Genomic DNA, 27,899 nt, shown 5'->3' on the forward strand with positions numbered 1-27,899 from the left:
TGGAGGTTCAGAGATGTCAAGTTGCCTGTCCAACGTCACCACTGGGGAGTGGTGGAGCTGGAACACAAGCTTGAGCAGTCTGACTCCAGAGCTCACATCCTGAAGCCCTGGGCTGCTCTGTTGCCTCATAGACACCATAGGACTGCAAGCCAGAGCTCTGTCCTAACCCTAGGTGCCCCTGGCTGTGTGGCCTTGAACAAATTACTTTATCTCTCTGAGCCCATTCACTGCTCGCTGATGTTCCAGTGGAAGGAAAAAGGCTTTGTGGGTGGCTGGGTCAAATGGCTGGGAGGGGGGACCGTGAAGAGGACCCCAGTAGCTCCTGGGCCCTATATTCGAAAACAGCGTGAGGCATTTGCGTGTCTGTGCAGTTATTCAGCCATTTGTTCTGATCTTATCATGACACAAAAGTCTTCAGCTCCCCCTGGGAGCGATAGGGGTTTGGTGGGGGCAGAGGGAGGGGAAGGGTTTGTACTGCTTTCTCACCCCAGAGAGAGGGGAGGGGAGGGCCTAGCCACCCTATGCTGGGGGGCCTGTGTGACCTGGGGGGGTGCCCACACCCTGCCAGTGCCTTGCCCTCCCCTTCTGAAAGACACACCCTCTCCCTTTACCCTGTCTGGCAGGAACCTGCCCTATAGGCCCAGGTGGCACTGCCTCTCCCTTTCCCCACTTGAGAGGAGGTGGGGTTGGGGTGCAGGTGATTCAGAGGTGTGGAGGGAAGGGGAGGGACTGCGTAGGCTTCTGCACCAGCGTGATGACACATCCCATGTCTGCACTTGGACTCAGTTCTCACCAGCCTGAGCACAGAGGCGCAGGCCTCTGATTCCTCCTGATTTCCTGGGGTGGAGGTCAGCAGCACAGAGGAGGCAGCCAGGGCACATCCCCATCTAGCCCCCCATTAGTGTGGTAACATCCAGCCAGCCTTTGAAGTGGGGTGGTCCCGGTGCCTTAATTCCAAGGCTCACTAGCTATGTGACTCTAGGCAAACTACTTCACCCCTCTGGGCTTCAATTTCCTTAACTAAAAAATGGGGCACTAATATCCACCTTTTAGGATGATTGTGAGGCTTAAAGAAGATCACGCAGGTGCACTACTTAGTGCAAAGCCTGGCACAGCAAATGGTGAGCTTTTGCATCATCAGGGCTCTGTACTTTTTCCGTGTCCTGGCCCTGATACAGGCCTAGTCCCACTTTTCTCCCAAGCCCATCCTGTCTTTCTCTGTCCCTGAGGGTGGACTGGACAGTTAGGGGAAGGAGGAGAAAGGAGGCTGCTGCACACTCCCCACCTTCCCCAAGTTTCAGGAACTCATCCGGCCTGTGGGCTCTGAGAGAGTTTGGGGGAGGACCACTGGGTCCAGTCTCTGGGTGGGAGAGGAGGAGACTACCTCACTCCCTTCCCCCTGTGCTTCCTTTCCAGGCCCTGGGGTGGCCAGAGCTGCCCTGACCTGGCCCAAGGCCAGAGCAGCACCAACAATGTCAGCCTCAAGGTAGGAGAGAATGCAAAGGGGAGGCAAGGAATGGGCAGAAGCTCTGGGAGGGGCAGACCCTGAGAACCCTGACTCGAGATTCAGACAACTGGAGTGCTCTGGTCCTCCCTCTGCTGCCGAGTCACTGCGTGACCCTGGGCAGATCACTCCTCATCTCTGAACCTCAGTTTCTCCTTCTGCAAAATGGAGACAGCGCCTCTCAGAGCAGCTGTGAGAAATGAGGTAATGGATGTAGAACATCCAATGTGGGTTTAGATGCTCAGGAAACATGAGCTTCCTAACACCTGGCCCCCAGGGAGGCATGTAGGGTCTGCACCTGTTCCCAGGACCCCCTTCCCCACACTTCCTGCTTCACCTTGACCTCCTCCCACCTTTAGTCCCTTTTCCCCACTTTTTGGCATGGCCCCCTTGGGGTGATGCTGGGCCAGGGGTCCATATCTCCTGGACATTTAATCTTCTGGCCACGGTTTTCCCATCTGAACCATGGGTTAGGCAATACTGAGTGTCCTCCCCTAGAGATGGTTCAGCAGGTGTGTGGTCCTGAGTACCATTCGTAATTACTAGTGCTTAACTGAATACTTATTATTTGCTGATGCTCTGCATGGATTATCTCATGAAATCTTTACAGCACTCCCAGAAAGCAGGTACTGTTATTACCATGCCAGTTTTATACATGGAGAATCTAAGATGCAAGAGGTTTTGGAGCTAGGAAGTAGCAAAGCTAGGATTCAAGCCCAGGTTAGCACCTCCAGGCCCCACATGAATCACTCTGCCCTCCTGGCTCTTGAGGTGTTCAGCCCCTGGTGAGGGAGAGGCTGCATCTATTCATAGATGAGTAAATTGAGGCATTTGGGATCAATGGTCCCTGCTAAAAGGAATTTTTGACCTCAGACTTGGCTGCTCTGTTGCCAAGAGCATAAACCCGTCCTCAAAAACTGGTGGTTTTGGGAGAGAGAGGGCAGTGTCCATATGGGTCTGGTATCCTGGGCCCTATCCCCTCACCCCCACAGCCAGACGTGGCTCTGGTGGAAGACAACAAACACAGGTCAGGTTTGTCCCAATTTCAGGGAAACCCTCTTTCCTGACTCCCTCACGTCCCAGGTACATCATATGCCCAGGTGTGCCTGGGAATCTCAAGTGGGAGGGTACTGGGGAAGTGGCTGCAGGCTCTCTGGAAACCTGGAGTGGACAGAGGCCATGGACACTTGTGGCAGACATGCCCACGAAGACCCTAATCCCCCGGGCAGCTGATTCCAAAGGAGCAGAGACCTGTGGGTCTTGGGAAAGCAGCAGTTGGCCTGAGAGTTGGGCCCTCACTTGTGACGTTGCTCATGTCGGTGTCCTCTCTGGGTCTCCCTTTTCTCATATGTAAAATGGGAGGGGGTGAGTTAAATGCTGAGGGGCTTTCCCAGAGCTCTGCCCCTTCCTCCAGCTCGTGGTCCTGGCAGCATCTCCTTAGGGAAGCTCTACTTCTCCTGTGCCAAGGAGGGCAGGCGAGGGTGATTAGGGGTGCCTGGAGGGCAGGGGGAAGATGCTGTCACCAGGCCCTGCCTCTGTTTTCCCTCAGACCCAAGCCAAGAGCCTCTCAGAGTGGGACCTTCAGAATGGGAGCCATGGTTCCTGGCTTTGGAAGCGAAGACGCAGCTCAGGGGGCCCTGCTCAGGCCCTGGGGCGTCTACAGAGGCCAGCTGTGGGCAGCACTTCTGACATGGCCAACTATGCCTCCATGGGCCTGGAGAGCCCAGCGCTGGCAGCAGACCCTGCTGGTGCCAGGTGCCCCTCATGCCCGGCGCCAGCTCCTGGACATTTGGAACAGGGAACCCAAGACTGCCCTTGTTTGCAACCCCCATACATGGCCCCAGAGGTCCCTCTGAATCCTGAGCCACCTGGCAACATGCTGGCAACACCCCGCCCAGCATCCTTCCTCAAGGCAGAGGGGACAAAGGGCAAGCCTGCCACCCCAGAGCCAGCACTGCCAGAAGCAGCCCAGATCCTACCTGAGCCTCCTGCCAGGAGGACCCGCTACCACATCACTGTCATCCTGCAGGGGCGTGGGCAGACTCCTGGGGAAGAGGGTGAGGAGCCCAAACCGGCCCAACAAGCTCTCCACCCCTTCTGCCCTGAGGAATTCAGGGGCTGGCAAAATCCTCTTCAGGGGCCCCGCCCCATCACGGGGTGCCCAGCTGACCCACCCCAGGAGTCCTGGCTAAGAGCCTCACGGCATCAGAAAAGCTCAGCCCAGCAGCAGGAACTCCAGGCTCCCTGGACACCTGGGTCCCCACACGGACGGTGAGTACAGGTTGGTCCCCACGTGGGGTGGTGGTGGGAGGAGAAACTGGCCTGGCTGCCCTTTCTGGGGGTCTCTGTCTCATCTCCAGACTTTCTCAACTTCAGGCCCATTCATTCAGCTCCCTGGGCATGAACTGACTCTGCCATCCGCCCCCCCCAAACTTGCCTTGCTCTCCCCCTCCTCACCCACACTCACATTCCTGGTCCTGGAACCTACTTCTGCTCCTCTCCCCTGTCCACCTGAGGAGAGAAAGAGGATGGGGGAGGGGTCACCTCCTCAGCAACACCCACCACTCTCTGGTTCTGTTCAGGAGACCACAGAACCCACCTGGGAATAGTCAAGCTGCTGGTGTCCTGGGGCAAGTTGCTTAACCAATCTGGTCCTAGAGTTGTCGGGTAGATTTGGTAACAGGAGATGAGGTGGTTACAGGATTATGCTTTGAACTCCAGAGAGTTGTGCTGCCCAAATAGCAGAGATGCTTATTAATAACACCTCAGGTGTAGCAATAATTACCCACCTGGCTCTGTGTCGGTGACCAAAGCAATAGACACTGAGATTCTCAATCTTTCTTGATTTTTATTTGTATTGAAATAACTCTCCCAACTCTGCTTGGTAGGCTCAGAGATGAAAGGGTGGGTTCCCTAAAACTCATCTGGAAAGGGGTGAACACGGCATCTCTCTAGGACCACCAGGGAGGGGCACTGGGCCTCACACAGGGCCCTGAAAAGTTCCTGATGATGATGGTTGTGACTGGGTCAGTTACGGTTTTCTAAACATAATCCTATTTTACCCTGACAACAGCCCCATGGAATAGTGCTTCGCACCCCAGGCCCCAATTACAGCAGAGAAACTAAGGCTCAGAGAGGTTATGTCACTTGCCCAAAGTCAACCAGAAATGAAGGGGCAGAATTGAACATGAGTGCCTGTGCTCTAACCACTTCTCTATCCTGCCTCTCATAGAGGCTCTGGGCACACAGTGGAGGGTGGAGGGTGGAGGGCGGTTGTCGTGCAGACTGCAGGGTTTTCTCTGACCCTGTGGAGGTGGGTTTGGTGGCACTGTGCTAGCAGAAGCAGCAACAGGGTGCCCAGGCCTCTGGGCAGGAGTCACGGTGCCTGGTCCTGTGGCAGGGAAGAGGGAGATGTGGGACCTCGGCTGGCTTGCAGATCTGCTCGGGTGCCGCAGCTGGAGGAGAAGGGCTGTCGACAGGGAAGGTGGTGGAGGAAGCAGGCCTAGAGAGAGGGCAGAAGCAGGAGTAGGTTTATCTGGGGGGACTGGGTCTGTGTATCTGCCACTCCCTGGCTATTTTGGGCCCAAGTAAATAATGACAGACTCTGGCGGGAGGCTAGGGCTCACTCTGAGAGGAGGAGGTGTACCTCCAGGGACAGCATCCTTCTATGTGCCCAGGGTTCCCGGGCTGGCATTGGCAAATAATAGGGAGTGATGTGTGACCCAGTTGGGTCCGCAAGTGGAAATGCGTATACATTCAAGGGGGGTGTTGGTGTTCAAGTATGGGTGAATTTCAAGGACAGGAGGGCTTGGGGCTATGAACTGATTATGTGCATGAATCATGAATGTGTGCTTGTGTCATTGTGTCTGTGTGTTTCTGTGTCTCTGTGACTTGTGCATTGCTGTGTCTCTGTAGCTCTGACTCTGTGTGTTGGTGGGTCTGACTATGTACGGCAGCATAATGGTCTGTGTGTGTGTTTGTGCATATGCTACTCTGTGCTGGTGTCTGTGCGTGTGTCAGTGCATGCCGATGTGACATGCATGTGTTTGTGGGCATGTGGACCTGTACTGGTGTGGCTCGGTCTGTGGGTGATTCACAGTAAGAGAGGAGAATCCAGGACTTGTTGGGTTAGAAAGGCTCTTTCCCACACTCCCCCCGCCCCTTCCTCAGCCTCTCCCTTCCACACACCTTGTTTGGTTACCCTGCCAACAAATCCACTTCTGATATGGGGCCCTGGGAGGGCTCTGGGAATGGGCACTTTTCCCGGCCTATGAAAGGCATCCTGTGTCACCAGGGAATATCTTCAGAGCAAGGACAAAAAACGGGGAGCTGTTGCTAGCCAGGTTCCAGGATAGTCTGAAGAACATTCTAGCAGTCATGACTGTCCAGGGATCAGTCAGGTCAACTGTCAGATGATGACCTCCCTGTCCCTAAAGGTATGCAAGCAGAAGCAAATGACCGCATGCTTGAGGAATGAATGACTGTCAGGGGTGTTGTCCAGAGTTGGGCTGGGTTGAGAGAGGCATTGCATTCTGACAATGGCTAATTTGATTATCAATGGCTTCCTCTGAAGCTGCTTTCCTGTCACTTTGCCAAAGCCTATGGGGCCTTCTAAATACTGTTTCTGTTTTTATGTCTAATTCTTTGACCCCTGGACTCCTAGGATAACACCTTCATGGGAGAGTTGGCTTTGGGTGAACCTAACCAGAAACTAGAGCATCATCTAACACAATTAACATTGAATGAATGAATGAATGAATGAATGAATGAATAATTTAGAACCCAGGCTTTGTCCCTTAATATTAATGCCATTAGGGATGGAATCTGAGCAAATAGTAGTTGTTATTATTGTTATTCAGAAATGAAGCGGAGATTGGGGGGCAGGGCTCAGCAAGGGGGTGAAGCTCATGTAGGTGAAATCCCAATGAGGACAGGGGTTCTGTGGGAAGAAAGGGGGCTCTTTATGGAGAACAGCAGGGAGGGTCAGATGCTCAGTGAAGGGCTATGCATCCAGGGCTTCAAGTGTCTGATGGTGTCCTGCTCTCAGGAGTCCTGGCTTTGGGAAAGGACTGGGGCTCCTTAGCCTGCCACCTTCTGGTTACACGAGGCTTTTCTGGGGGCACTCAAACCGTGCCCCGGGCTAGGCCATATGATGTTTTGTTTTGTTTTTTCCGTATGCTGTTATAGTCACCAGTGGTCTCCGAGTCAGGTCAGGCTTCCCGAGGCTTCAGTCCCTTTCATCTCTGCCCCTCATAAAACCTGAGTCACTGCTGGGGCCACCAACAGGGTCAAAGTTCTGGGTTTCACCAGCTTAGGAGAGAGGAAAACAGAGATGAGGGAGGGAGGTTGGGGGACTGAGTCCATTTCTGGTCTTAACTTCCTTCTGAGTGGTCTAGGGTCTGCCTCATGGGCTAGGTCTGAGGCTGGGGATGAACAGGTTGACTTCATGGGTCCTTGGGGCAAAAGAATAGGACTGCCCTGGTCAGTGTGACTTGGAAGTCAGAACGGGGGCTGCATGGCCCCCCGTGACTGCTGTGATCCCCTTTTAAAAGCAAACCTCCAAGACTTGACTGTTTTTTTTTCAGTTGGTTGGGCATTGTCCGGCAAAGCAAGGGGTCGCGGGTTTGATTCCTGGTCAGGGCACACGCCTGGGTCATGGGCACATCTCTGGTTGAGGTGTGTGCAAGAGGCAACCAACCGATTGATGTTTCTCTCCCACATCAATGTTTCTCTCTCTCATCAATGTTCCTCTCCCTCTCTTCCTCCCTCCCTTCCCCTCTCTCTAAAAATGCAATAAAATAAAATATAAAATCATATAAGCAAACCTCCAAACCATCAAGCCTCAGTTATCAGTAATTGAGGAGTTTGCTATTGGTGGTCAAGCACTTAGGGTTGGGGTTCAAGTCTTGCCTCTGATACTATGTGACTCTGGGCAAGTTTCTTAACCTCTCTGAGCCCTTTTGCCCTCATCTGCAAAATGGGGATGTTTGTTCATAATTTACTAATAATCTCTTCTTTATGAGGTATCAAATGTATGGGATTCTTACATTTGAGAGGATTCCATAGGACCATGAGCATAAAGGACAATGTAAAGCAATGTGTTTGGCACAGGGTAAGCCCTCAGCAAATGGCTATTGTTGTTACTATTGAAACAGATTCATCAGTTTCTAGGGAGCTTAGAGATCTCCTCAGACAATTGTTATTATTATTCTCCGTTTAATAAAGGAGGTAATGGACACCCAGAGAGATCAAAGAGGGTCAGAAAAGCAGTAAGATCCTGGCCCCACCCCTTAAAAGAGTGAAGGTAAGATGTGGTCTGCTGGAGAGGACCATTGGAATATCTAGATGTGATCAGAGCCCTTATCCTAGGAGCAGGAGGGAAGACGCCTAGACGTAGATTCAGATATGACTTCAATCCCCATCTTCGAATTTGGCAGGTGCATCACCCTGAGCCAGCCGCTCCTCTTCTCAGACCCTGGGCTTCTTCATGTGTACAATGGGGGGATGGTCAGAGAGGAGAAAATTGAGGGGAAGTGCATTTAAGTCCAAAGTGCTGGGTCCTCAGAAGCTTAATGAAGACCCGCAGATGCACCCAGACGTGCGCCCACAGTCATACTGCACGCTGAAGCTAGCACACCGGTGTCCCCACCTGCTAGTATTCATTCAGTCACAATTCTCCAAGGTGACAAAGTGGAGTTTATGAGTCTGTGTTTTAGTTTATAAGGCGAGTTTTTGTTCTTTCTCTCTTATTGCATCCTGACAATAACCCTATGAGCACACACTCTTATTATTCTAGTTCTGTGGCTTGGAACCCTGGAACTTGAGGGGGGAAAGTAGCCTGCTCAAAGTTATCTAGCTGGTGAGTGGTAGGGCCAGGGGGAACCCAGCTCTGCTTGAAGCCAAGGCCAGCCTTTCCGTCCCTTCTCTTATAATGGCAGGAACAGGGTTCAAACAGTTGTCTAGTTTTCAGCTCTCTGATTTTCCAGTTTTGGGCTCCTTGGAGGACTTCTCGGGCAAAGTCCCAGCCCCACCCATAGACCATTGGGTCGGATCCTATGTCATTTTTGCTCTATCTCTCCCCTCTCCTTCCAGGCTTAGGCCACAGCTTTACCCCCTGAAAGTCCCTGGCATAGGGGAGCACCTGAATATGGGGAGAAGGCTGGGAGTATCATGCCCATTTTACAGATAAAGAAACAAAGGCCCCAAAGATCAAAGGACTTGCCTGAGGTTACCCATCTGACTTTGGCAGGAGTAGTTATTCTGCACGACAGAGCGCCACCATCGCCACTTCTGACTCCGTCTCTCTTTTTTCTGGCACCTCTGCAGGGAGCTGGGCCAGAGTGAGCCAAGTACTCTTCAGGGCGGGCTGCTGGGGCTCCACATGGAGGAGGCCGGCAGGTCCCCCGCTCGGACAGAGGCCCGAGTGGTGAGTGCCAGACTGACATGGCAGCGGCGGCCGCCTGCCCAGGAAGAGAGTAGACATCGTTTTCACAAGGTGTCCTTGGTATCAGAGGCCCACATGGAAGCCCCTCCGGAGGGGATGTTTGAGTACAGTCGCAGTGGAAAGGAAGTCAATGGTTTTGCTGCAGGGGGAGAAGAGACTGTGAATCACCAAAGCCCCCGAATTGGGGCTGACTCCAGGAGCTTCCAGAGCCACGGGCCCATCTTTTCCAAAAAGTACACACCACCTCCCAGGGAGAAAAGGCTGGTGAGAAGGCTGAAAGAGACGGTGGACCAGGGTGATGGCAGCTCCCAAGACCCTGGGACTGAGCCACCAAGCCTGGGAGCCATAGCAAGGACTGAGCTCTTGGTGCCCCTGCCTGGGCCCCGTGAGCCAAGCCCCTACCCAGGTATAAGCCTTGAGAAACGGCAGGTGACACGCACTGTGCGGACCACGGTGGTGGTAGGAGGGCATGTGGACCAACGGGTGAGAAGCTCTGTGACCTTGGAGCCAGCGCTGCCTAGGGGCCGCAGTGCTGTCCGGGCAGTGGTGGTGAGCCGCGGGGCTGAGGGCTTGCCCAGCCACAGTCAGGCCCTGGAGCTGCTAAGTAGTATTGTGCCTGCTGAGCAAAACCCACCTGCCAGCAGGCTTCCCAGGCCCATGGCTCCGGTGCCAAGAAGTCCAGGTCTGAGCAGCACAGTGGACACAGCCCTGGGACAGCTCCCTGAGATGGAGAAAACAGAGCCAAAAGACAGATCTGCCCCAGACCCTGTAGGTATTCCAGAGGGTGCTCACCCACCTCAGAACCAAGAGGTCCCTGCAGCCCACCCAGACCAAGACCAGGTCCACGCTTGGGATACTAGGGCCCATGAGGTCCCAAGGGTGCAGGGAGCCTCTAACCCCCCCACCCAGCTCTCCCTCCACACCTCTCAGGGCCACGCACCAGTACCCTCTTCTCCCAGACTCCAGACCCACACCCCTTCCCTAGTCCTAGACCACGCCCTCGAGCAGCCTGTGATGCCCTCTCACCCCAGAGTCCAGCTCATTCTTGACCCCCAGGAACCCCAGGCCCTGCCCTCTGTAACAAAGGAGGGGGTCACAGGCCCCTCTGCTGCCACCATCATGCCCGTGGTAAGGAGTGAGGCTGCAACTGTTCCTGGACAACCTCTATCCTCTGCAAGACGGAAGTGTATCCCCAGCCCAGGGGATAATCTGCCTGCTCCATCTTCCCCGAGGAACAAGGTTCTTCAGGACTCTGAGAATGCCCCTATCTTCCCCGTCACCCAGAAAGAAACAGTGCAGGTTCCTGATACTCCTGCCGACACAGCCTCCACCCACAAAGGGGTTGTGCAGGGTCCTGGTGCTCCTGCCGCTTCGTCCCCCAAACCAACTGAGGTTGTCCAGGACCCAGAAGGCAGGCCTAGCACCCCCAAAAAAGTCATCCAGGGTACTGAGAGCAGCCTTGGCCCTTCCCTCCCCAAGGAAGGGTCTGTTCAAGGCCTGATTGCTCCTGCAATTCCATCCTCCCACGAGGTTGAGGTTGTCCAGGGCTCTGAAGGGAGCCCCATCTCATCTCCCACCCAAATGGGGGCTGTCCAGGGCCCTGCTGTTCCCTCTGCTCCCTCCTCCTCAGTGGGCAAGGTGCCCCCCAGCCCAGCAGGGCCCCCAGCCCCCGAGCCAATGGGATCGGGGGCCAGCCCAGAGACCCAGCTTGTCCCTGACTCCACTGAAGACAGGATGCCCCTGGAATCCCTGAGGGAGGAGGAGGAGGAGGTGGCCCTCGATGCTGACCTGGAGATTTTCCTGGACACCCTGCGGAGCATGGAGTCCCCTGAGATCCTCCGCACTCACCGGCTGCCACGAGCCCCCCGCTCCTCTTACCTGGCCATGTATGCCACGCTACCCGCCATCGAGGAGGACCAGTCCAGGCCAGGGGTGCTGGGACCCAGCCCCCAGGAGGTGCCCGCACTGGAAGGAAAGGAAGAAAAGGAGGAAGAGGAGGAGGAACCAGAGAACCCCTACCTGAGTGATGATGAGAAGCTCCAGCGCAGGCGGGAGAAAGCCTGGGACTTCTGGGACTCTGGCCCTACCAGGCCCCACCAGACCTCTTATTCTCCTTTGGAGATGATGAAGAAGCATGTCACAGATGCCAAGCGCTCCCAGTCAGAGCCGGGGTCAGAGTGGCAGACGGGCGTGAGGCCTACTTCCCGTCTTGGAGGCAGTCTTTTCTTTGGTGGTCTGGTGCCTGCCACCAAGGAGGTCCTCACCTTGGGATCACTGGGCACAAAACTATCTGCTCTGCCTCCCCATGGGGCACCAGGGCTCAGAAAGGTGCCAGGACAGCTGCCCCTGCTCTGCAGCGAAAGGTTGCCGACAGAGAAGCCTGAAGGCACTGGGCCCCCTGAGGGCTGGGTGAGTGAGGCCTTGGTTGGGCAAGGGAGGGTGCCTGGCCTCACCAGGGTTTGGATGGTATGAGGACCATGGTACTAGGAGGCAGAATCTTCAGAGGTAGAGGTTTGGGCCTTGTGTTTGGGTCTGAGGTATGGCTCAGTGTGACCCTGTGCAAGCTGCATCCCTCTGGGCCTCAGTCATCCTGTCCAAACAGGAAGAGGTTTGCACTGTGGATTCCCAAGGGCTTAGTGTCTCCAATCTCTTGGAAACTGGGGAAGGGGAGTAATAGGGACACAGCTCCTGGGACAGGGTGGGTTGGGGACAAGTATGGTGTGCTCTGTGGGGGTAGAGACTAAAACAGAGGATGTAGGATGCTTGGAATAGCAGGCTGTGGGAGGCAGTAAGAAGACAACCCCATAAGACTTCTTAGCACTCTGCCTCCATTCCAGAGCTCAGCATCGAAGACCCAAGGCAAGCTGAACACCAGGCCAGGAAAGGTAGGACGGTGGGGGGCAAGTGTGTGGGAGGAGGAACAGGAGGTGGAATCTTCAGCAGAGTCTGAGGACCCCTTCTGTGTCTTCTCCAGGTGATCCTCTTCTCAGAGCCCGGCTGCCAAGGCAGCAGCAGGCAGGTTTGGGAAGACATTGCTGACACCTCCGGCTGGGCCCAGGTGGCCTCCATAAGGGTGCTTCGAGGCTGGTGAGTGCAGAGTGCCTGAGGAATGAGGGCCTGCCTGTGAACCTGGGGCAGTGGGGGCAGCAAGTGCAGCGAGAAGTGCCCAGGCCAACCTGGCAGAAGCCCCCTCAACTATCCAGAAACCCTGCCTTGTGGGTATGTCCTCTCCCACCCAGTGACCCTGGTTCTCTCTGCCCACAGCTGGGTGCTGTACGAAGAGCCAGAGTTCCAGGGCCGGAAGCTGGTCCTGCCTGAAGGAGACGTGGAACTCAGGGCCTCAGGGACAGCATGGAGTCTCAAAAGCATTGGGTCCCTGAAGAGGGTTGTCCGGGTGAGTGGCCTGGGGTTGGGGGCTAGATGTTGCCCTGTCTACCCTGGGCCCCAGGCCCTGAGGAGGAAGAAAGCCTCAGGCGCCTAGAGTTGGAATCTCTGGGATAGATCATACTGAGCAGGAGACAGAGGGTTAGTTAGGGTTATTATGGACTCACCTGTAGATTCCTGACCTTGGAGCCAACTGGAGAGTGCTCAGCTTGGTTTGAGGAGGCGGGGCCAGGCAGAAGCCAATCCCCAGCATGGGAAAGCAGCCTGGGGAAGTTTGAGCTGGCTCTGGAGAAAGATTTCATTAGAATCGCAGAAACAGGTGAAGGGTGAATATGGGTGCTTCCCCATCTCCAGGGCGCAGGCTGTTAGGCCCACACTAAGACCCCCGGTGCCTTGGACATTTGTTCTTTCATTGGCTAAAGGATGCTTGATAATGTTTGCTGTGTGCCAGGTCCCACGCCAGGCAGTGGGGCTTGGGGAGACCTGCTCTCTGCCTTGCTGAACTCAGGGTCAAGCTAGGGTCTCAGGATGGGGTTTGAAGCAGAAAGGCTGCACAATAAGATTGGGGATTTATAAACACCCCTCTGGCTGCCAGGAGGAGAAGAGACTGGATGGGAACCCCAGAGGCAGGAAGCCCAGGAAGGACTGTGATGTTTAGCTCAGGAGCACTCCTGAATTTTGAGGGTGGGATGTGTGGTTGGAAAAGGCATAGTCAATATTATAGTTTCATATCTGTAAAGCAGGGGAAAAACAACATTGTTTTTATAACACCAATTTACAAACTACCAAAAATTAAACTCGGCAAAATCATCTTGGCCACTAGGGAGAACCAGAAGAGAAAGAAGGGCCGGTCGGGGGTTTTGGTTTTTTGTTTTGTGTTTTTGTTTTTAACGAGTGGGGGAATAACTTTGAGTCCAGAGCTGTCGAAATTCTCCTAGTAAGAGAGGACGAGAGCTGGTGACTCTTAACTTGGTGACTCTTAACTAGGGCAGTGGCCCAACCATGCAAAGGGGGAACAGTTTCAAAGCCTCTCCAGAAACACACAAACGTTTGTAGACACTTTATTGTGATCTTCTCATCATGGTGTGGAAGCTAATGAGGCACAAGAGAAAAACAAGGGCTTTGAGGTCAGGTGGACCTGGATTCATTTGATTAATTCAGTACCGATTGGACACTTAGTGTGTTGCAGGCACATGGGTGGTGCCGGGTGAACAAAAACTAAACAGCTCTGTACTTGGCCCTGCTACTTACAGGCTGTGTGTCCTTGGGCAGGCTGCTTGACTTCACTGAGCCTCTTTCCTAGTCTGAGAATGGAGTGATAACTCCCATTGACAGGACCAAGTGAGATGGGGTGAGGTGCCCTTAGCAAAGTGCCTTGCCATCTGCGGATGCTTCTTAATCATGGGGTGAAGGAGGGAGTCGATGAAAATGGTTCTGATGAGGAAGAAATGCCCAGAATGCAGAGAGGATCTGCTGCTTCCTGGGATGAGGTGCAAGTGGAACCAGTCTGGACAGAGGCGGGAATTATACTTAAAGGAATAGTTGAAGTCAGAGCTCAGGAAGCAGCTGTCCACCCCACCTGTCCCTCCAGCAAGCTGGAAGCCCGGTGACCCAAGGCAAGGCAGAGGGCACGGCACTTGGCACACTTGTGCTGAGAACTTTGGTCTCAGGTCCTGAGGGAACAGGGTGGGACCATCAAGGACTTTGGTGTTGGGATTGTTACACCCCAGTCATCCTCCTGGCTTTTGGGGAGACAGTCACAAAGATTTCCCTGAAGCCTCCTGGAGCCCTAGCTGGGCAGACTTGGGGAAGCAGGTGCAGATATGGGTAGTCTCTGAGGGGTGCTGTTCCACACTTCATTTTTCCACCCTTCTCCTTCAGGACTACATCACCCCTGAGATCAGCCTGTACTCTGAGAAGGGCCTCAAGGGGGAGCAAGTGAAGCTAACCAAGTCCTTGGAGGACCCCCAGAGCCTGAAGAGGCCCATGCAGGTGGCATCGGCCGCTGTCTCTGCAGGACTGTGAGTCTGGGCTGTTCTGGAATCCCTTCATTTAACATCCACTGTGCTGAGGACACATAGGCGACAGGATACAGTCTTGTCCTCAAGAAGTTCTCAATCTACTGGTGGGGACAGGGAAGTAAGCGGACAGTAGCAATCAGGGTCCCGGGATGGGGGAGCGAAGAACTGTGGGAGTACAGAAAAGCCCCAAACCAGCCAGAGGTCACAGAGGCCTGCCAGGAGGGGGGAGATGCCTCGGCTGGGAGCAGTTGGCCCCAGAAGAGTCTAAGCTCCCTGAGGACAGGGATTGTGTGTCCTTAGTTCACTACCGTATCCCTGATGCCTAAAGCAGGGCCTGGCACGGGGTAGATGCCCCTAGATGTTTGTTAATTGAATGAATGGGGGAAAGAGTATATCCAGCAAAGGGAACAGCACCTGCAAAGGTCCAGAGGTGAGAGATCTAAGCTTTGAAAACCCAGTTTGTTCAGAGAAAGCAGCAAATGGGGAGATGTGAGGCCTAGGAGGAAGGCAGGGGGACAGACTGAAGGGCCTCTTTGTGCAGCTGGACTGTATTGGCAGGCTAACAGGAAATTACGGGGGATTTTTAAGCAGGTCTGTGTACTAGAAAGACCTCTCCAGCTGCTGTGTGAAACAAAAGAGGGCCAGGCCAGAGGAAGGGACACTGATGGAGTGGCTACTGCCCGAGATTATGGGGGTCTGAAATACCTCCAGAGTCCCCTTGACAGAGGCCTCTCCCCCAAGACCTCCTTCTCCTCTCTAAGCCTTCCCTCCCATCCACCAATCTGTGTCCCCAGGTGTTTGGGGTGAAGCTACCTCTCTGCCTCCCCCAGGTGGCTGCTGTACCCCAAACCCTTCTTTGAAGGCACTCCCTGCATCCTGGAACCTGGAGAGTACCCCAACTCTGAGGCCCTGGGTACATCAGACCCCAGTGTGGGTTCCCTGAAGCCCATTAAATTGGTAAGGAGTAGGTGGTTCCAAGTAGCCTCGTCCTGAGGGAAGGACAAGTAGTCTTGGGGAAGAGGCAGGGCCTGGGAGCTCCTACAGGGAATGGGACTGGAGGAGAGGTGGAATTACCCAGGAGGTGGAGGATAGGGAAAACAGGGGGTTGGCCATTTCTAGGGGTCTCAGGATCAAGTAAATCCGAGGTCACCAGCCCCATCTGCCTTCCCCCACCTCTGGGCTGGTGTCTCAGCTCTGTCTCCTCTGCAGGGCTGCCCAAGAGTGGAGAAGCCAGGGGAGCCCAAGGTAAGAGTCTGGACTTTCGGGTCAAAAAGGACCTTAGGGTGGGTTTTGTGTATGTGTGTGGCTATCATGGCCTGGACTGGAAGACAGGATAGGAAGGTCCTGGGAGTCAGCAGCTGGGTCTTGGAAGGTGGAACCTGATGGGCTCACTGGGAACTGGCTGTTATGTGTAAGGACTAGGCCAGAGGTCAGAGAAGAGACTGGAGTTGGGGCCTGGGGTGGAGTGAGGGAGTTGGGGGCTTAGCTATATGGGCTGATGCTGTGCAGAGCCATCCTGGACTGGCTGGGGATGTTTGGGTCCAGATCACTCCCCACAAACCTGACCACCTCTTCCCCTAGGCTGTGGTATATGAGGCCCCAGGCTTTCAGGGCCAAAGCTGGGAAGTGAGCCGAGACATCTACAACCTTCAGCAGCCAGAGGACAGCCACAGCCCCCACCTGGCCTCCGTGGGGTCCCTGCGAGTTCTTGGAGGCTGGTAAGGACTCAGGACCTTTCTTTCTACCTTATCTACCCCACTGGTCTCTACTTTGGGAATAGGAAGTGATCATCCGGGTTGCCTGCAGGTGGGGGCGGCTGTCTTACACACCCAGGGGTCTGCTCTGACTGAGTTTGTTTGTCTGCCTTCACCCTCCCCCAGCTGGGTGGGCTATGAGAAGGAAGGCTTCCGGGGCCACCAGTATCTGCTGGAGGAGGGGGAATACCCTGATTGGTCACACTGGGGAGGCTACGATGAGGCGCTGATCTCCCTACGGGTCATCCGGACGGTAAGCAACATCAATTGGGCTATCCCTCTGCCTCTGGTCACAGCCATACTCCCCGCCCTCCACCCCCCAGTACAATTAGTTGAGGGAAGACTTTATGTTCCATCTCCCTCTTCTCCAGAGCATCTGAAGTGTTCCCTGAGGTCTAGCCTCTCTCCCTCCTGCTCCTTTTCTCCAGGCCACACTGATCACCTCTCCCCAAAGTTCCCTGCTGTTCTGCCTCCCTGGGGTCTGGTTACTCCCAGGGGTTTCAGTGGGTGGGCGGGAGAGACCTGACTGTCCCTGGGGCCCAGGACTTCTCGGATCCGGCCGTGGTGCTGTTTGAGGCCATGGACTTCGAGGGGCACCACGTAGAGGTGAGCGAGGCATTGCCGGACGTGGAGCTGGCGGGACACCGCACCCACACGCAGGCTATCCACGTGCTCAGCGGCGTGTGAGTGACAGCGGGGCGGGCCGGGGCGGTTCCGGCAGAGGTGCTTGCTCCGCCCCGCTGATCCGAGCCTCTCCCTTTCTGTAGGTGGGTGGCCTATGAGGAGGTGGGCTTCTCTGGGGAGCAGTATGTACTGGAGAAAGGAGTGTACCGTAACTGTGACGACTGGGGCGCAGGCAACAGCGCCCTCGCCTCGCTTCAGCCGGTCCTGCAGGTGGGGTCCGAAGGCGGGGCCTCTGGGAGGTGGGACTTGGGGTGGGGCGGGGCTAATGACAGGAGACTGGAGAGCCGCAGCAGTTAGGGCCGGGGATTTTGAAACCCGAGGGGCTAAGGCGCGGGGCTGGTTCCCCTCCTTGTGTTTTGAAACTTCGATCTCTCCTTTCAGGTGGAGGAGCACAATCTGCACTTTGTCTCAAAGGTAGGGTGCTGGCAGAGGCCTATGTCTCTTCGCTTATTTGAGATCTCTCCCCCTGTTCCCCATTTTCTCTGGCTCACTCCATTGTCCTTCTTCACTCTTATCTATTCCCGTCTCCGCCCCCAGATTCAGCTTTTCTCGGGTCCGGACTTCCTGGGAGACCACATCACCTTCGAGGATGACCAGGCTTCTCTGCCCCCTTCTTTCCAGCCCCAGTCCTGCCTCGTCCATGGCGGCAGGTGAGGATGTGGGGGGAGGGAAGCTCGGGGTAGACGGACCTGCCCTGAAGCATTTAACTCGGTTTGGAAATTGGAGCTGCAGAAAGAGGGTCTTTATTTCAAATGATTTCCTTACTCCGGCTTCATTGAAATAAGCTATTCTGTCCTGAAGCATCGAATCTTTAAAAAATCAAAGCAAAATACAGTTTCAATGGAAATGTAAACTTGTAGATAATATAGTATAAAGAACCCCAATCTTGTTTTATCTGCCCCTCTGCCATTTTTTAGCAGATTATTTAAAATTCCCGGCCCAACATAAAATTTTACAGGTAAATACTTAAGCATGTATATCTAATAAGAAAAGATGCCCCATATAGCTACAAGTTATAACATCTAATAAAATTAACAATAATTAATAATACCTAATACCCAGGCCATGTCCAATTTCTCCTGTTGCTTCAAAAAAATGCCTTTTAGAAGAAGAGAAAAACCAAAAAAAACAAGAGCCTTTTTGTTTTAATTTTATTTTTTATTGATTGATTTTTTTCTTTTTTTTTCGGAGAGAGAGAGAGAGAGAAACCTTGATTGGTTGATTCTTGCATGTGTCTGATCTGGGATCCAACAACAACCTTGTCATGACTGTAAAATGCTTTTAACCAGCTGAGCTGCCCTGGCTAGGATGAAAAATGCCTTTTTAAATTGGTTTGTTTTTCTCAGGATTCAAACAAAGGTCCGCACATTGCATTTGGTCAATTTGGCCTCTAGTGTATAACAGCCCCTCCCCCCCTTTTTATTTTGTTTTACACCATTTATTTGCTTGAGGGAACCCAGTAACTTGCCCTGTGAATTTCCCTTCTTCTGTATTTGGCTGATTGCTTCCTAGTCTTGTCTTTTAACTTGTTCTTCTGTGCCCCATATTTTGTGTAAACTGGTAGTTAGATCTGGAGGACTGATGAAATTAAAGGTGTTGTTTTGTTTTGTTGCCAGTGCTATATACATGGTACTGTGGACTTCCACTGCCTAACACCAGGAGGCCTGGGTCTGCTTGTCCCACTTTCAGTGACATTAAGATGCCTACATCATAAGATTTCCCATCTACCTTTCACCTAATGGTTTTAATATCTATTGATAATTGCCTAGATCCATGACTTCTTTAGAAGTTACAAAATAATGATTTTCTAGTTTTTGTTATGCTTTCTACCTGTATTAGCTGGAATACTGAGAATTTTCCTTTTCAACTATTTGTTTACCTATACAAAAAAAAAGTTTGATTTTTCCCAGGGATCAATGTTGCATCTACCCCTTTTTCTTGATTAATTTTCAGAATAATTTCTGAATTGGTGCTCTAGTGACGTCCAAAGCAGACCGTTGAAGATGTTTTTAAAAGTATTGGTATGAACTCACAGAGTTTTATGTATTTGAAATGCTTCAATCCATTGGAGTCACTATTCTTGTCTGTGCTCAAATTGTTTCATCTCTGGCCAAAGGGAGCCTCTTCAACAGGATCTTCCTGGGTCCTCTTGATATGACCCCAATAGTTCTTTTTGTAAAAAAAAAAATAACTTCCTCGTTTTTCCTGGTACAATAATTTTGCAGCCCCCCCCCGAAACCCACAAAAACATTTGGAATCAGCCATTCCCAAAGGACCTCTGGCTCCTTTCAGTGGGATATAACTATTCAGAGACCAAAATCTACATGCTAGGTGTTTCAGAATTATAATTGTAATATTACTACTAGTGGTAAAAACCAGTGACTACTGTTTGAGGGTTTTCTCTGTTCTTTATGTCCTTGAGACATTCATCTACATCCCATTTGGCATGTTTATATCATTCAAAATGTAGTGTTTTTAAGATATTTGAAATAATGTGTAGTTTTTCTTTGTGGTTATGCTACCAACCCAATGTAAAGTTAGACTTATTTATTTAATTTAATTTATTTTAATTTTTAGGAGTATTTTCATTTTTATTTAATTCTGGGTTGTTGCGCTTGGGTTTTTTTTAGATTTTTTAAATTAATTTATTTATTTTTAGAGAGAGGGGAAGGGAGAGAGAAAGAGAGGCAGAGAAACGTCAATGTATGGTTGCCTCTCATGTGCCCCCAATTGGGGACCCGGCTTGCAAACCCAGACATGTGCCCTGACTGAGCATCAAACCCGGGACCCTTTGGTTCACAGGCTGGTACTCAATCCACTGAGCAACACCAGCCAGGGCTTAATTCTACTTTTTAATTACATAAAATATTTACAGTGTGCCTGTCCTAGTCAGCTTGTGCTGCTATAACAAAACAGCAGGCTCTGGGTGGTTTAAACAACAAGAATTTAATTTTCTCTCAGTTCTGGAGGCTGGGAAGTGCTGGCGGTTTCAGCTTCCTAGTGAGGGCCCTCCTCCTGCTTTCCAGCTGTGACATGCGCCCCCTGCCGTGGAAACAGAGCTCCTGCCTCTTCCTCTTCTTACAAGGACACTAATCCCATTTTGGGGGCTCTACCCTCAGGATCTCATCTAAACCTGTTTACCTCCTACAGGCCATTATTAGAGTTGGGGTCTTCAACATATGAATTTTCGGGGAGTCACAAGCATTCAGTCCGTGCAGTTCCAAAGCCAAGACTTACAAACTTTAGCCCTGGCTGGTGTAGCTCAGTGGATTGAGGGCAGGCCTGCGAACCACATGATCATGGTTCAATTCCTAGTCAGGGCACATGCCTGGGTTGCAGGCCAGTTCCCAGCAGGGGACGCACGAGAGGCAACCATATGCAACCATACATTGATATTTCTCTCCCTCTCTCCTTCCCTTCCCCTCTAAAGATAAATAAATAAAATCTTAAAAAAAATAAAATAAATAAACAAAGACTTAAAAAGATTAGCTTCTGTCTCTGTCCCTGCTACCTTGTCCCCTCCCTCCCCGACAGGTGATTTTTTTTTAGTGTTTAGTTTATTCACCCATGTTTTTGAAAATATAACTAAAAATATATCCAGATAAGTTTACATATAACTATAGAAATCAAATCAAGTGTTTTGCTTCCCTCCTTCCTCATTTTCTTACACAAAAAGGTATAGACTACAACTTGGTGAATCTACCAAAGACACCAAACTGTGTACTTGAAAAGAGTGCATTTTATGGTATGCAGATTACATTTTGGCTTTTTAAAAAGAAGCATACTATAAATTACAGTAATATATTTTTTTTGCCTAACAATTTGGAGATAACTTTATATCTCTTTAAAAGGTCATTTGTATTCCTTTCTGCTGCTATATGATACTCCACATCCTTAGTGTGTTCAGCCAGACCCTCACTGACGGACATTTGGGCTGCCTCCACCCTTTGCCATTGCAAACACTGCTGTAATGAATGGGCGTGTGTGCTTGTGTTGTTTTATGTTTTTGGAGGGGTCCTTGGGATAGATTCCAAGAAATAGGATTGCTGAATAATTGCTTGATATGGCCAAATTTCCCTCCTTAGGGGCTTTTCTAAAAAAAGATTTTATTCATTTCCAGAGAGAGGGGAAGGGAGGGGGGAAAAGAGGGAGAGAAACATGCTCTGTGTGAGAACTACATCAACTGGTTGCCTCCCACACACCCCAAGTGAGGACCTGGCCCTGACTAGGAATCCAGCTGATGACCTTTTGGTCTGCTGGCCAGCACTCGATCCACTAAGCCACACCAGCCAAGGCCTTTCCCCCCCTTTTTTAAAAATTGATTTTAGAGAGAGACAGAGAAACATTGATTTGTTGTTCCACTTATTTATGCATTCATTGGTTGCTTCTTCCATGCACCTGCAGTCTTAGCATATCAGGACAATGCTCTAACCCACTGAGCTACCTGGTCAGGGCTCAATCAGTCCTTTCCTACGTCTGACGTCTTAAGGCTGCTGCAGTACCTGTTCATCCTTGACCTATCCTGGATCAGGGGGGTCATGATCAAGTCTGCATCTACTCTGCTGTGTCTCAGAGGGCCTGGGCAGGCTGAAGACAGGGCAGGCTCAAATACCCATCCACTCATATCCCACCACCCTTCCCCTTTCCCAGCTGGATCCTGTTTGATGAGAAGAACTTTGAGGGTGACCAGCACATTCTGTCCGAGGGCGAGTTCCCCACTCTCACGGCCATGGGCTGTCTAGCCTCCACAGTCCTGGGCTCCCTCCAGAAAGTACCCCTGGTGAGTGCCCCTGTCCAGTTCCAGGTGATCCCTGAGGCAGGGAGTGCTGCTGGGACGTCCCAAGCCTCTTCCCACTGCTGAGTGGGCTGGTGGAGCTTGAATCCAGTCTTCCTCAGAACCAGCACGGGTCCCCCTGACCCCAGGACTTCAAAGCCAGTTCAACTTACCAGAGATTTATCGAGCATCTGCCAAGATAAGTCCTGAGGACAATGAAGTAAATCAGACACAGCCCTGCCTTTGAGGACCCCACAGTCACATTGACATAGAGATTGCTATGCGCAGTGGTGTGTCCAGATACAGAAGTGGTACAGGGACAGGAGGGATTGGCACTTGGGTGGGCTGGGGGGCAGGGCCAGACTGCTGAGGCCGTGGTCCGTGAGGAGAGGAATGACGCAGAAAGATGGCTCTGCTGTCGTGTGGAGAGTGAATGGAAGGAAGCCAGGCAATGGGGTTGTTCCCACAGTGAGCCAGAGTGAATCAGCGTGGCCCGGACCAGGGAAGAGGTGGAGAGGAGAGACACAGGCTGCATTAAAGAGCTAACCTGTGTAGGACATGGTGACCAGCACTGGGTGGGCCAGCAGTGGCAGCACAGCAGAACAGCCAACATTTACTGGACACACAGCATGCTCTCGCCTTTTTAAAAAAGACTTTCAATCCTTACCACAACCCTGGGCGGTTGCTACAGGCAGAGCCAGGTTCTCCCTGAGGCAGCCCAGCTCCTGAGGCCAAGCTCTTTACAACTACACCCTGGGCTCTGAAGGCAGATAGACCTGGTTCTGGAGCCCATCTGTAGGGGTTTAATCTTCTCCAGCCTCAGTTTCCCCTCTGCTAAGCAAAGATAATAATAGCACCTACCTGTAGGGTTGTTGAGAAGTTCTACAATACTATAATGAGATCAGGTAAAGTTCTTTGCACAGAATCTGGCATGTAGTAAGCCCCAAATATATGAGAACCACTATGATTAATAGTATTATTAGTATACTGTTCTTAGAAGTGCCATTTACTGGAAAGAAGGTTTGAGGGGCAAGGGGGCCGAGTCTGGCACTTGCTGTATCTGAGACTCTGGGGGACATCCAGCTGCCAGTGCCCAGGAGTCAGGAGTCCTGTGGGCTGGATCTTAGGAGGGAAGAGAGCCTGAAATACCCATCTGGGAGTTGGGGGGCTGAGTGTGGGGCCAGGGCTTTCTTGGGTTCACCCCTTCTCCACGCCCCTTGGCCCCCAGCACTTTTCAGAACCCTCCATTTTCCTGTATGGACTGGAGTGCTTCGAGGGGAAGGAGATTGAGCTCAGTGGAGAGGTGCGGAGCCTGCAAGCCGAGGGCTTCAGCAACCACGTGCTGTCCGTGCGGATCCAAGGGGGCACGTGAGTGGGTTGTGGGGAGGCACAGGATACTGGGGACTTCTCGAAAGTGCGGGCTGGGCCCCTGGCTTCTTCCCTTCCCCACTTCTATTCCTGTCTCCTCCCATCCAGGAGGGGGGTAGAAGTGGACTGAGGAGGGGCATTGATTCCCAGGGCTTGGACCTCAGCCCAGGGAGGAAGGGGCTCTTCAGGACCCTCCTCTGCTCTGCAAACCCCAAATCCACTTCCCAGCCTCTCTCTCCCCTGTGAGACCCCAACTCCAAGAAGAAATGTCCCAGCAGGAGAGAAGAGGGGGTGGGCAATGTTCTGACATTCTTGCCTTCTCCACCTCCCTGTCTGTCTTCTCCTCTGTGTCTCTTGCACTGGCTGCTTCCAGCTGGGTGCTGTGTGAACACAGTGACTTCCGGGGCCGCCAGTGGCTAGTGGGCAGCTGCGAGATCACCAACTGGCTGACCTACAGTGGGACCCAGAGAGTGGGTTCCCTCTACCCCATCAAGCAGGTGGGTAGCAGGTCAGGCTGAGAGTGTCCATGATGTCTTATCTGGGTGTGTGTGTCTGTGTACTTCCCATGTTTCCCAAACTCAGCGTTTGTGTGTTTTTGTCACAATATTACCATGTTGTCATTCTTCTTCTTTTCTGTTTAAAGATTTTATTTATTTATTTTTAGAGAAGGGAAGGGAGGGAGAGAAACATCAGTGTGTGGTTGCCTCTTGCACACCTCTTACTGGGGACCTGGCCCACAACCCAGGCATGTCCCCTCACTGGGAATCACACCAGCTTCCTTTTGGTTCGCAGGCCAGTACTCAGTCCACTGAGCCACACCACCCAGGGCTCTCCATTCTTCTTGAACCATTAGCTACCTAATATTTTTCTCTAAATCAACTAACCTTTTCCCTACTCTATCTTTATCTTAAGGAATAATATTCATAAAATCATGGGTTTGATGTGGATGTGTGCTTTTCCCTTAATAGACAATATAATAAATGCATTACCGTTAAATTTTTAACAATAAGCTTATCCATGGAGGACTGAAAATCATCTCATGTACTACTCAGCAGTAGTAAGCACACGCCACCTTGAGAAACCTTGTGTCCGCACGTCTGGACGTGTGTCTTGTTTCTTGCATGTGTGTTAATGGGGAGGCCTGGCCCTGGGGTCTGTGTGGGTTTGTGTTCGCCTGTCTGAGGGTCTTTTCTGTGTCTGCAAAGTCATTCGTGACCACTGGTCTGTGTAGGTGACTTTGGTTTGTGTGCGTACCCATCTGTGAGAGCGCGTTCACCAGGACACGTGCCTGTGACACCGCCGTGGTTGTAAAGCCACAGACTCTTAAAACATCAGTGCTAGAAGAAACCTCGGAGGTTATCTCCAACTCCCACACTTTACAGATGGGGGAATAGAGGCCCCGAGAAGTGGATAAGGACTTGCTCTGCAATTTTGGGCAAGTACTGCGTCTCCATGGGCCTCAGCTTCCTCACCTTTAAAATGGGGTAACACGTATGATGGAATTGGTTTGAGGACTGAAGAGAATGTATATAAAGTCCTTAGAACAGTGCTTGAGTGGATAAGCACTTACCAAACGTCAGCTGTGGTGCTCATTACTGTGACTGCCATCGCCAGTACCCAAGGTCCCCAGCTGATTGGGGGCAGAGGCTGATCTGAGGTCTGACAGGACAGTGTCTGCCCTGCTGTGGCAGCTCTTTAGCGTGGGCATGTGCGCACGCACCCATATTCCTGCACATACCCGTAGCAGACGTAAGCGCCTGGTGTAGAGTAGGCTGGAGGGACCCGTGCATTGGTTAGGATGTGTGAGTTTGCATGGCTGTGAGTATCTGTGTGTCTGTTGCAAACTTCTGTGCAACTGTGTGGACCTTGGGTTTATCTGCTAGTGTGTCCCTCTGCACACATCCGTGGGTATGTATGGACATGGCACTGTGTGGGTGTGGACATATGCTTTAGATGTGCCCTTGGTATTTGTGCGGGAAACAAGGGGTGACTTAAAGGAGGGCCAAGGAAGGTTTAGGGGCAGGAATGAGGGCCTGGGAGCTTGGGATACTGGAGGGTCCAGAGGTATGGGTGTTGGGGGCCCAGGTGGGAGCATCTCTGACCAGGGAGCCCTGACTCTCAGCTGCCTCCACTCAACAGCGCCGGGCTTATTTCCGCCTCTGGAATGCAGCACTGGGGGGATTCCTGGCTGTGCCAGACCACGTGGAAGACATGAAGGCAGGCCGTGTGGTGGTCTCTGAGCCTGCGGCTGGAGGTAGTTGCATCTGGTACTATGAAGATGGGCTGCTGAAGAACCAGGTACTGGTTTAGTGGCTGGGACAGGGACCCCAGGATTCCAGGCATACACAGGCTCACCTTGGGAGTCCCAGCACAGTTAGTAACAGGACCCACCCTTGGGCCAGAGACACATACATACAGATACTAAGACCCTGAGAAGGTGGAGGATGCAGGCTGTGCACTCCCCAGGCATTCGGGCTCAGTCCCCCATGTGCAAAACAAGAGCTTTGAACCAGATGCTTCTAAGGGGCTTCCTAGTTCTGATATCCTGTGACAGAACTTGGGTCCTGGTAATACTGAGAGATTCACTGCGCAGACATTCCCTGAGCACTGACTCTGTGCCAGACCCTGTTCTGGGTGCTGGGAATACAGCAGTGAGAAGGCAGAAATGACTCTTGCCCTCCTGAAGCTTATATCCTAGTGGGGAGTGGCAGAAACAACTTAAATGAGTAAAATATCTTAGCACCTTAGATGATGGAAAGTGTAACAGAGCAGCAATTTTCAACCTATGTCATCTCATGGCACATGTAAATTAATGACTAAAATTCTGCGACACACCAAAAAATATATTTTTGCTGATCTGACCAAAAATAGTTATAATTTTGATTGATTTATAAATAATAATAATGATGATGATAAGAAGTAATTACCTACCCTTTTTGCTCCAGAGCGACTTTTTAAAAAACCAGGTGCCTATACTTGTATATAAGGATTTCTGGTACCACAAGAATTAACCAATCAGATGCAGCCTTAGCAGTATTACCAATAAGGTGCAACTCTACTGTATGACCTATATATTTATGGTTCAAGACAGCATCCACACTGGATGACTATTGTTGTGTTGGCTTTTGTAATTTTTAAAATATATATTTATTTATTTTTAGAGAGAGGGGAAAGGTGGGAGAGAGGGAGAGAAACAAAAATGTGAGAGAGAAACAAATATCAGTTGATCTCTTGGTTACCTGTAGTATATGCCACTGAGGACTGGACCTGGAAGCCAGGCATGTGCCCTAACCGGGAATCAAACTAGTGACCTTTCATTTTGTGGGATGATGTCCAACCAACAGAGCTGCACTGGTCAGGGCCCGTTGTCATTTTTTATTTGACAGTCTAAGGAAAAAGATGTCAATGCCCCTGCCTAAATAATCAAGTATTGCATGTTTTAAAAATTCTTGTGGCACACTGGTTGAAAATCACAGCAATAGAGAAAAATAAATTAATAGAAGAAATAGGAACTATCAGTAGCTCTAACAAGGGGACCCCTTTCAGAGAAGATGACGTTTGAAAGAGGCAGGCAAGCAGATGTCTGATTAAAGTACTCCAGATAGAAGGAACAGCAAGTGCAAAGGCCCTGAGGTAGGAACATGCCTGGCATTTTCCAGGACTAGCAAGACCACCTGAATGGCTGGATTGAAGCAAGTAAAGGAAGACGTAGCAGGAGATGATATCAGAAAGATTATGGGGGTGTAGGTCTTTGTAGGCTATTAAAACGGGGTTGTCTTTCAGTTAGAATGAAAGGAAACACTGGCTATGTACTCAGGGTGCCATGTTAAGCCTTTCGCATGAATACCTTGTATAATCCAGAGAGAACATGAGGGCAGATTCTATTTTACTCTCCATTTTACAGGTTAGGAAAGCAGAGCACAGAGAAGTTTAGTACATGGGTAAAAGTCACACAGCCAATAAGTGCATCATGGCTTGTCTGATGCTGAAACCTGTGTGTTTTGGAAGTCAGTCATAGAAAGTTTCCTGGAATGCCCTGGCTGGTGTAGCTCAGTGGATTGAGCGCGGGCCTGCGAACCAGATGGTCGCGGTTCGATTCCCAGCCAGGGCACATGCCTGGGTTGCAGGCCAGTTCCCAGCAGGGCATGCACGAGAAGCAACCATACATTGATGTTTCCTTCCTCTCTCCTTCCCTTCCCCTCTAAAGATAAATAAATAAAATATTTTTAAAAAGTTTAAAAAATTATTTAAAAAAAAAAGAAAGTTTCCTGGAGGAACTAATATTTTTCCAGCCCTCATATGACTTCTCACGTTGAACCCGCACAACAGTGAGCACTCAGGGATTCCCATCTCCAAGGAAACCAAAGCTCAGGAGGATCAAGAGATTTGCCCAGGGTTGCAGTCCCTAATGATTCAAAGTCGAGTGTCAGGGGTGTCTTTGGTGGAATCCCTGTGAAGAGGAACAGTGCCTGACAACCTCCTGGGGGCATAGGTGGCCCCCACCATGAGCCTGCAGGTGATTGGGCCCCCCAGCACGGGCTCAAAGGTGGTGCTGTGGGCTGAGAGCCGCTTGCCCCGTCAGACGTGGAGCATCAACAAATCGGGCCACATCTGCAGCCAGATGTTTGAAGGTCGGATCCTAGATGTGAAGGGTAAGGAGGCGGACATGTGTGGGAAAAGGCACCTGAGGGGCCGGGGGCAATGGTGTCCCCAGCTTGCTCTGACTATCTCCCCCTCTCTTTTTCCTCCCCCAGGTGGCCGGGGCTATGACCGGGACCACGTGGTACTGTGGGAGCTGGCCAAGGACAGGGCTTCCCAGATCTGGACCATACACGTGCTTTGACACCCTTCCCTCCCAGTCCCTGTGGCTTTCTCTGGGATGAAATGTTTTTATAGTATTTTTGTTGTTATAACATAAGTTGTTTTCTAATATCCTCCTGGGTATCCTCCTTTCTGCACACGATAT

The 27,899-nt window shown here is 51.6% G+C and overlaps 1 protein-coding gene across 1 annotated transcript; it reads left to right on the top strand.

The window, feature by feature from the left end:
- The first annotated feature begins 1,419 nt into the window (after positions 1–1,419).
- Positions 1,420–27,865, top strand: CRYBG2 (crystallin beta-gamma domain containing 2). Its single transcript, XM_037032900.1, has 21 exons — positions 1,420–1,486; positions 3,054–3,775; positions 8,831–11,357; positions 11,786–11,833; positions 11,923–12,035; positions 12,213–12,342; positions 14,214–14,353; positions 15,184–15,310; positions 15,563–15,598; positions 15,935–16,071; positions 16,234–16,360; positions 16,651–16,790; positions 16,875–17,001; positions 17,173–17,205; positions 17,329–17,441; positions 21,442–21,571; positions 22,794–22,933; positions 23,307–23,430; positions 25,073–25,231; positions 27,426–27,585; positions 27,688–27,865. The coding sequence occupies exons 2-21, from the start codon at positions 3,195–3,197 to the stop codon at positions 27,774–27,776; spliced, it is 5,181 nt and encodes a 1,726-aa protein (XP_036888795.1). The 5' UTR covers positions 1,420–1,486; positions 3,054–3,194; the 3' UTR covers positions 27,777–27,865.
- Positions 27,866–27,899: the final 34 nt, after the last annotated feature.

Source organism: Sturnira hondurensis, unplaced genomic scaffold (assembly GCF_014824575.4).
Source record: "Sturnira hondurensis isolate 20B ecotype Veracruz unplaced genomic scaffold, ASM1482457v3 Scaffold0021555, whole genome shotgun sequence".
NCBI classification, from domain to species: Eukaryota; Metazoa; Chordata; class Mammalia; order Chiroptera; family Phyllostomidae; genus Sturnira; species Sturnira hondurensis.

Excerpts from the sequence above, each read along its gene's own strand:
- CRYBG2 (XM_037032900.1), top strand. The coding sequence starts at position 3,195 with ATGGCCAACTATGCCTCCATGGGCCTGGAGAGCCCAGCGCTGGCAGCA. Across the intron at positions 15,599-15,934 it reads AGAAGCCAGGGGAGCCCAAG|GCTGTGGTATATGAGGCCCC; the intron begins GTAAGAGTCTGG and ends CTCTTCCCCTAG. Across the intron at positions 23,431-25,072 it reads CCCTCTACCCCATCAAGCAG|CGCCGGGCTTATTTCCGCCT; the intron begins GTGGGTAGCAGG and ends TCCACTCAACAG.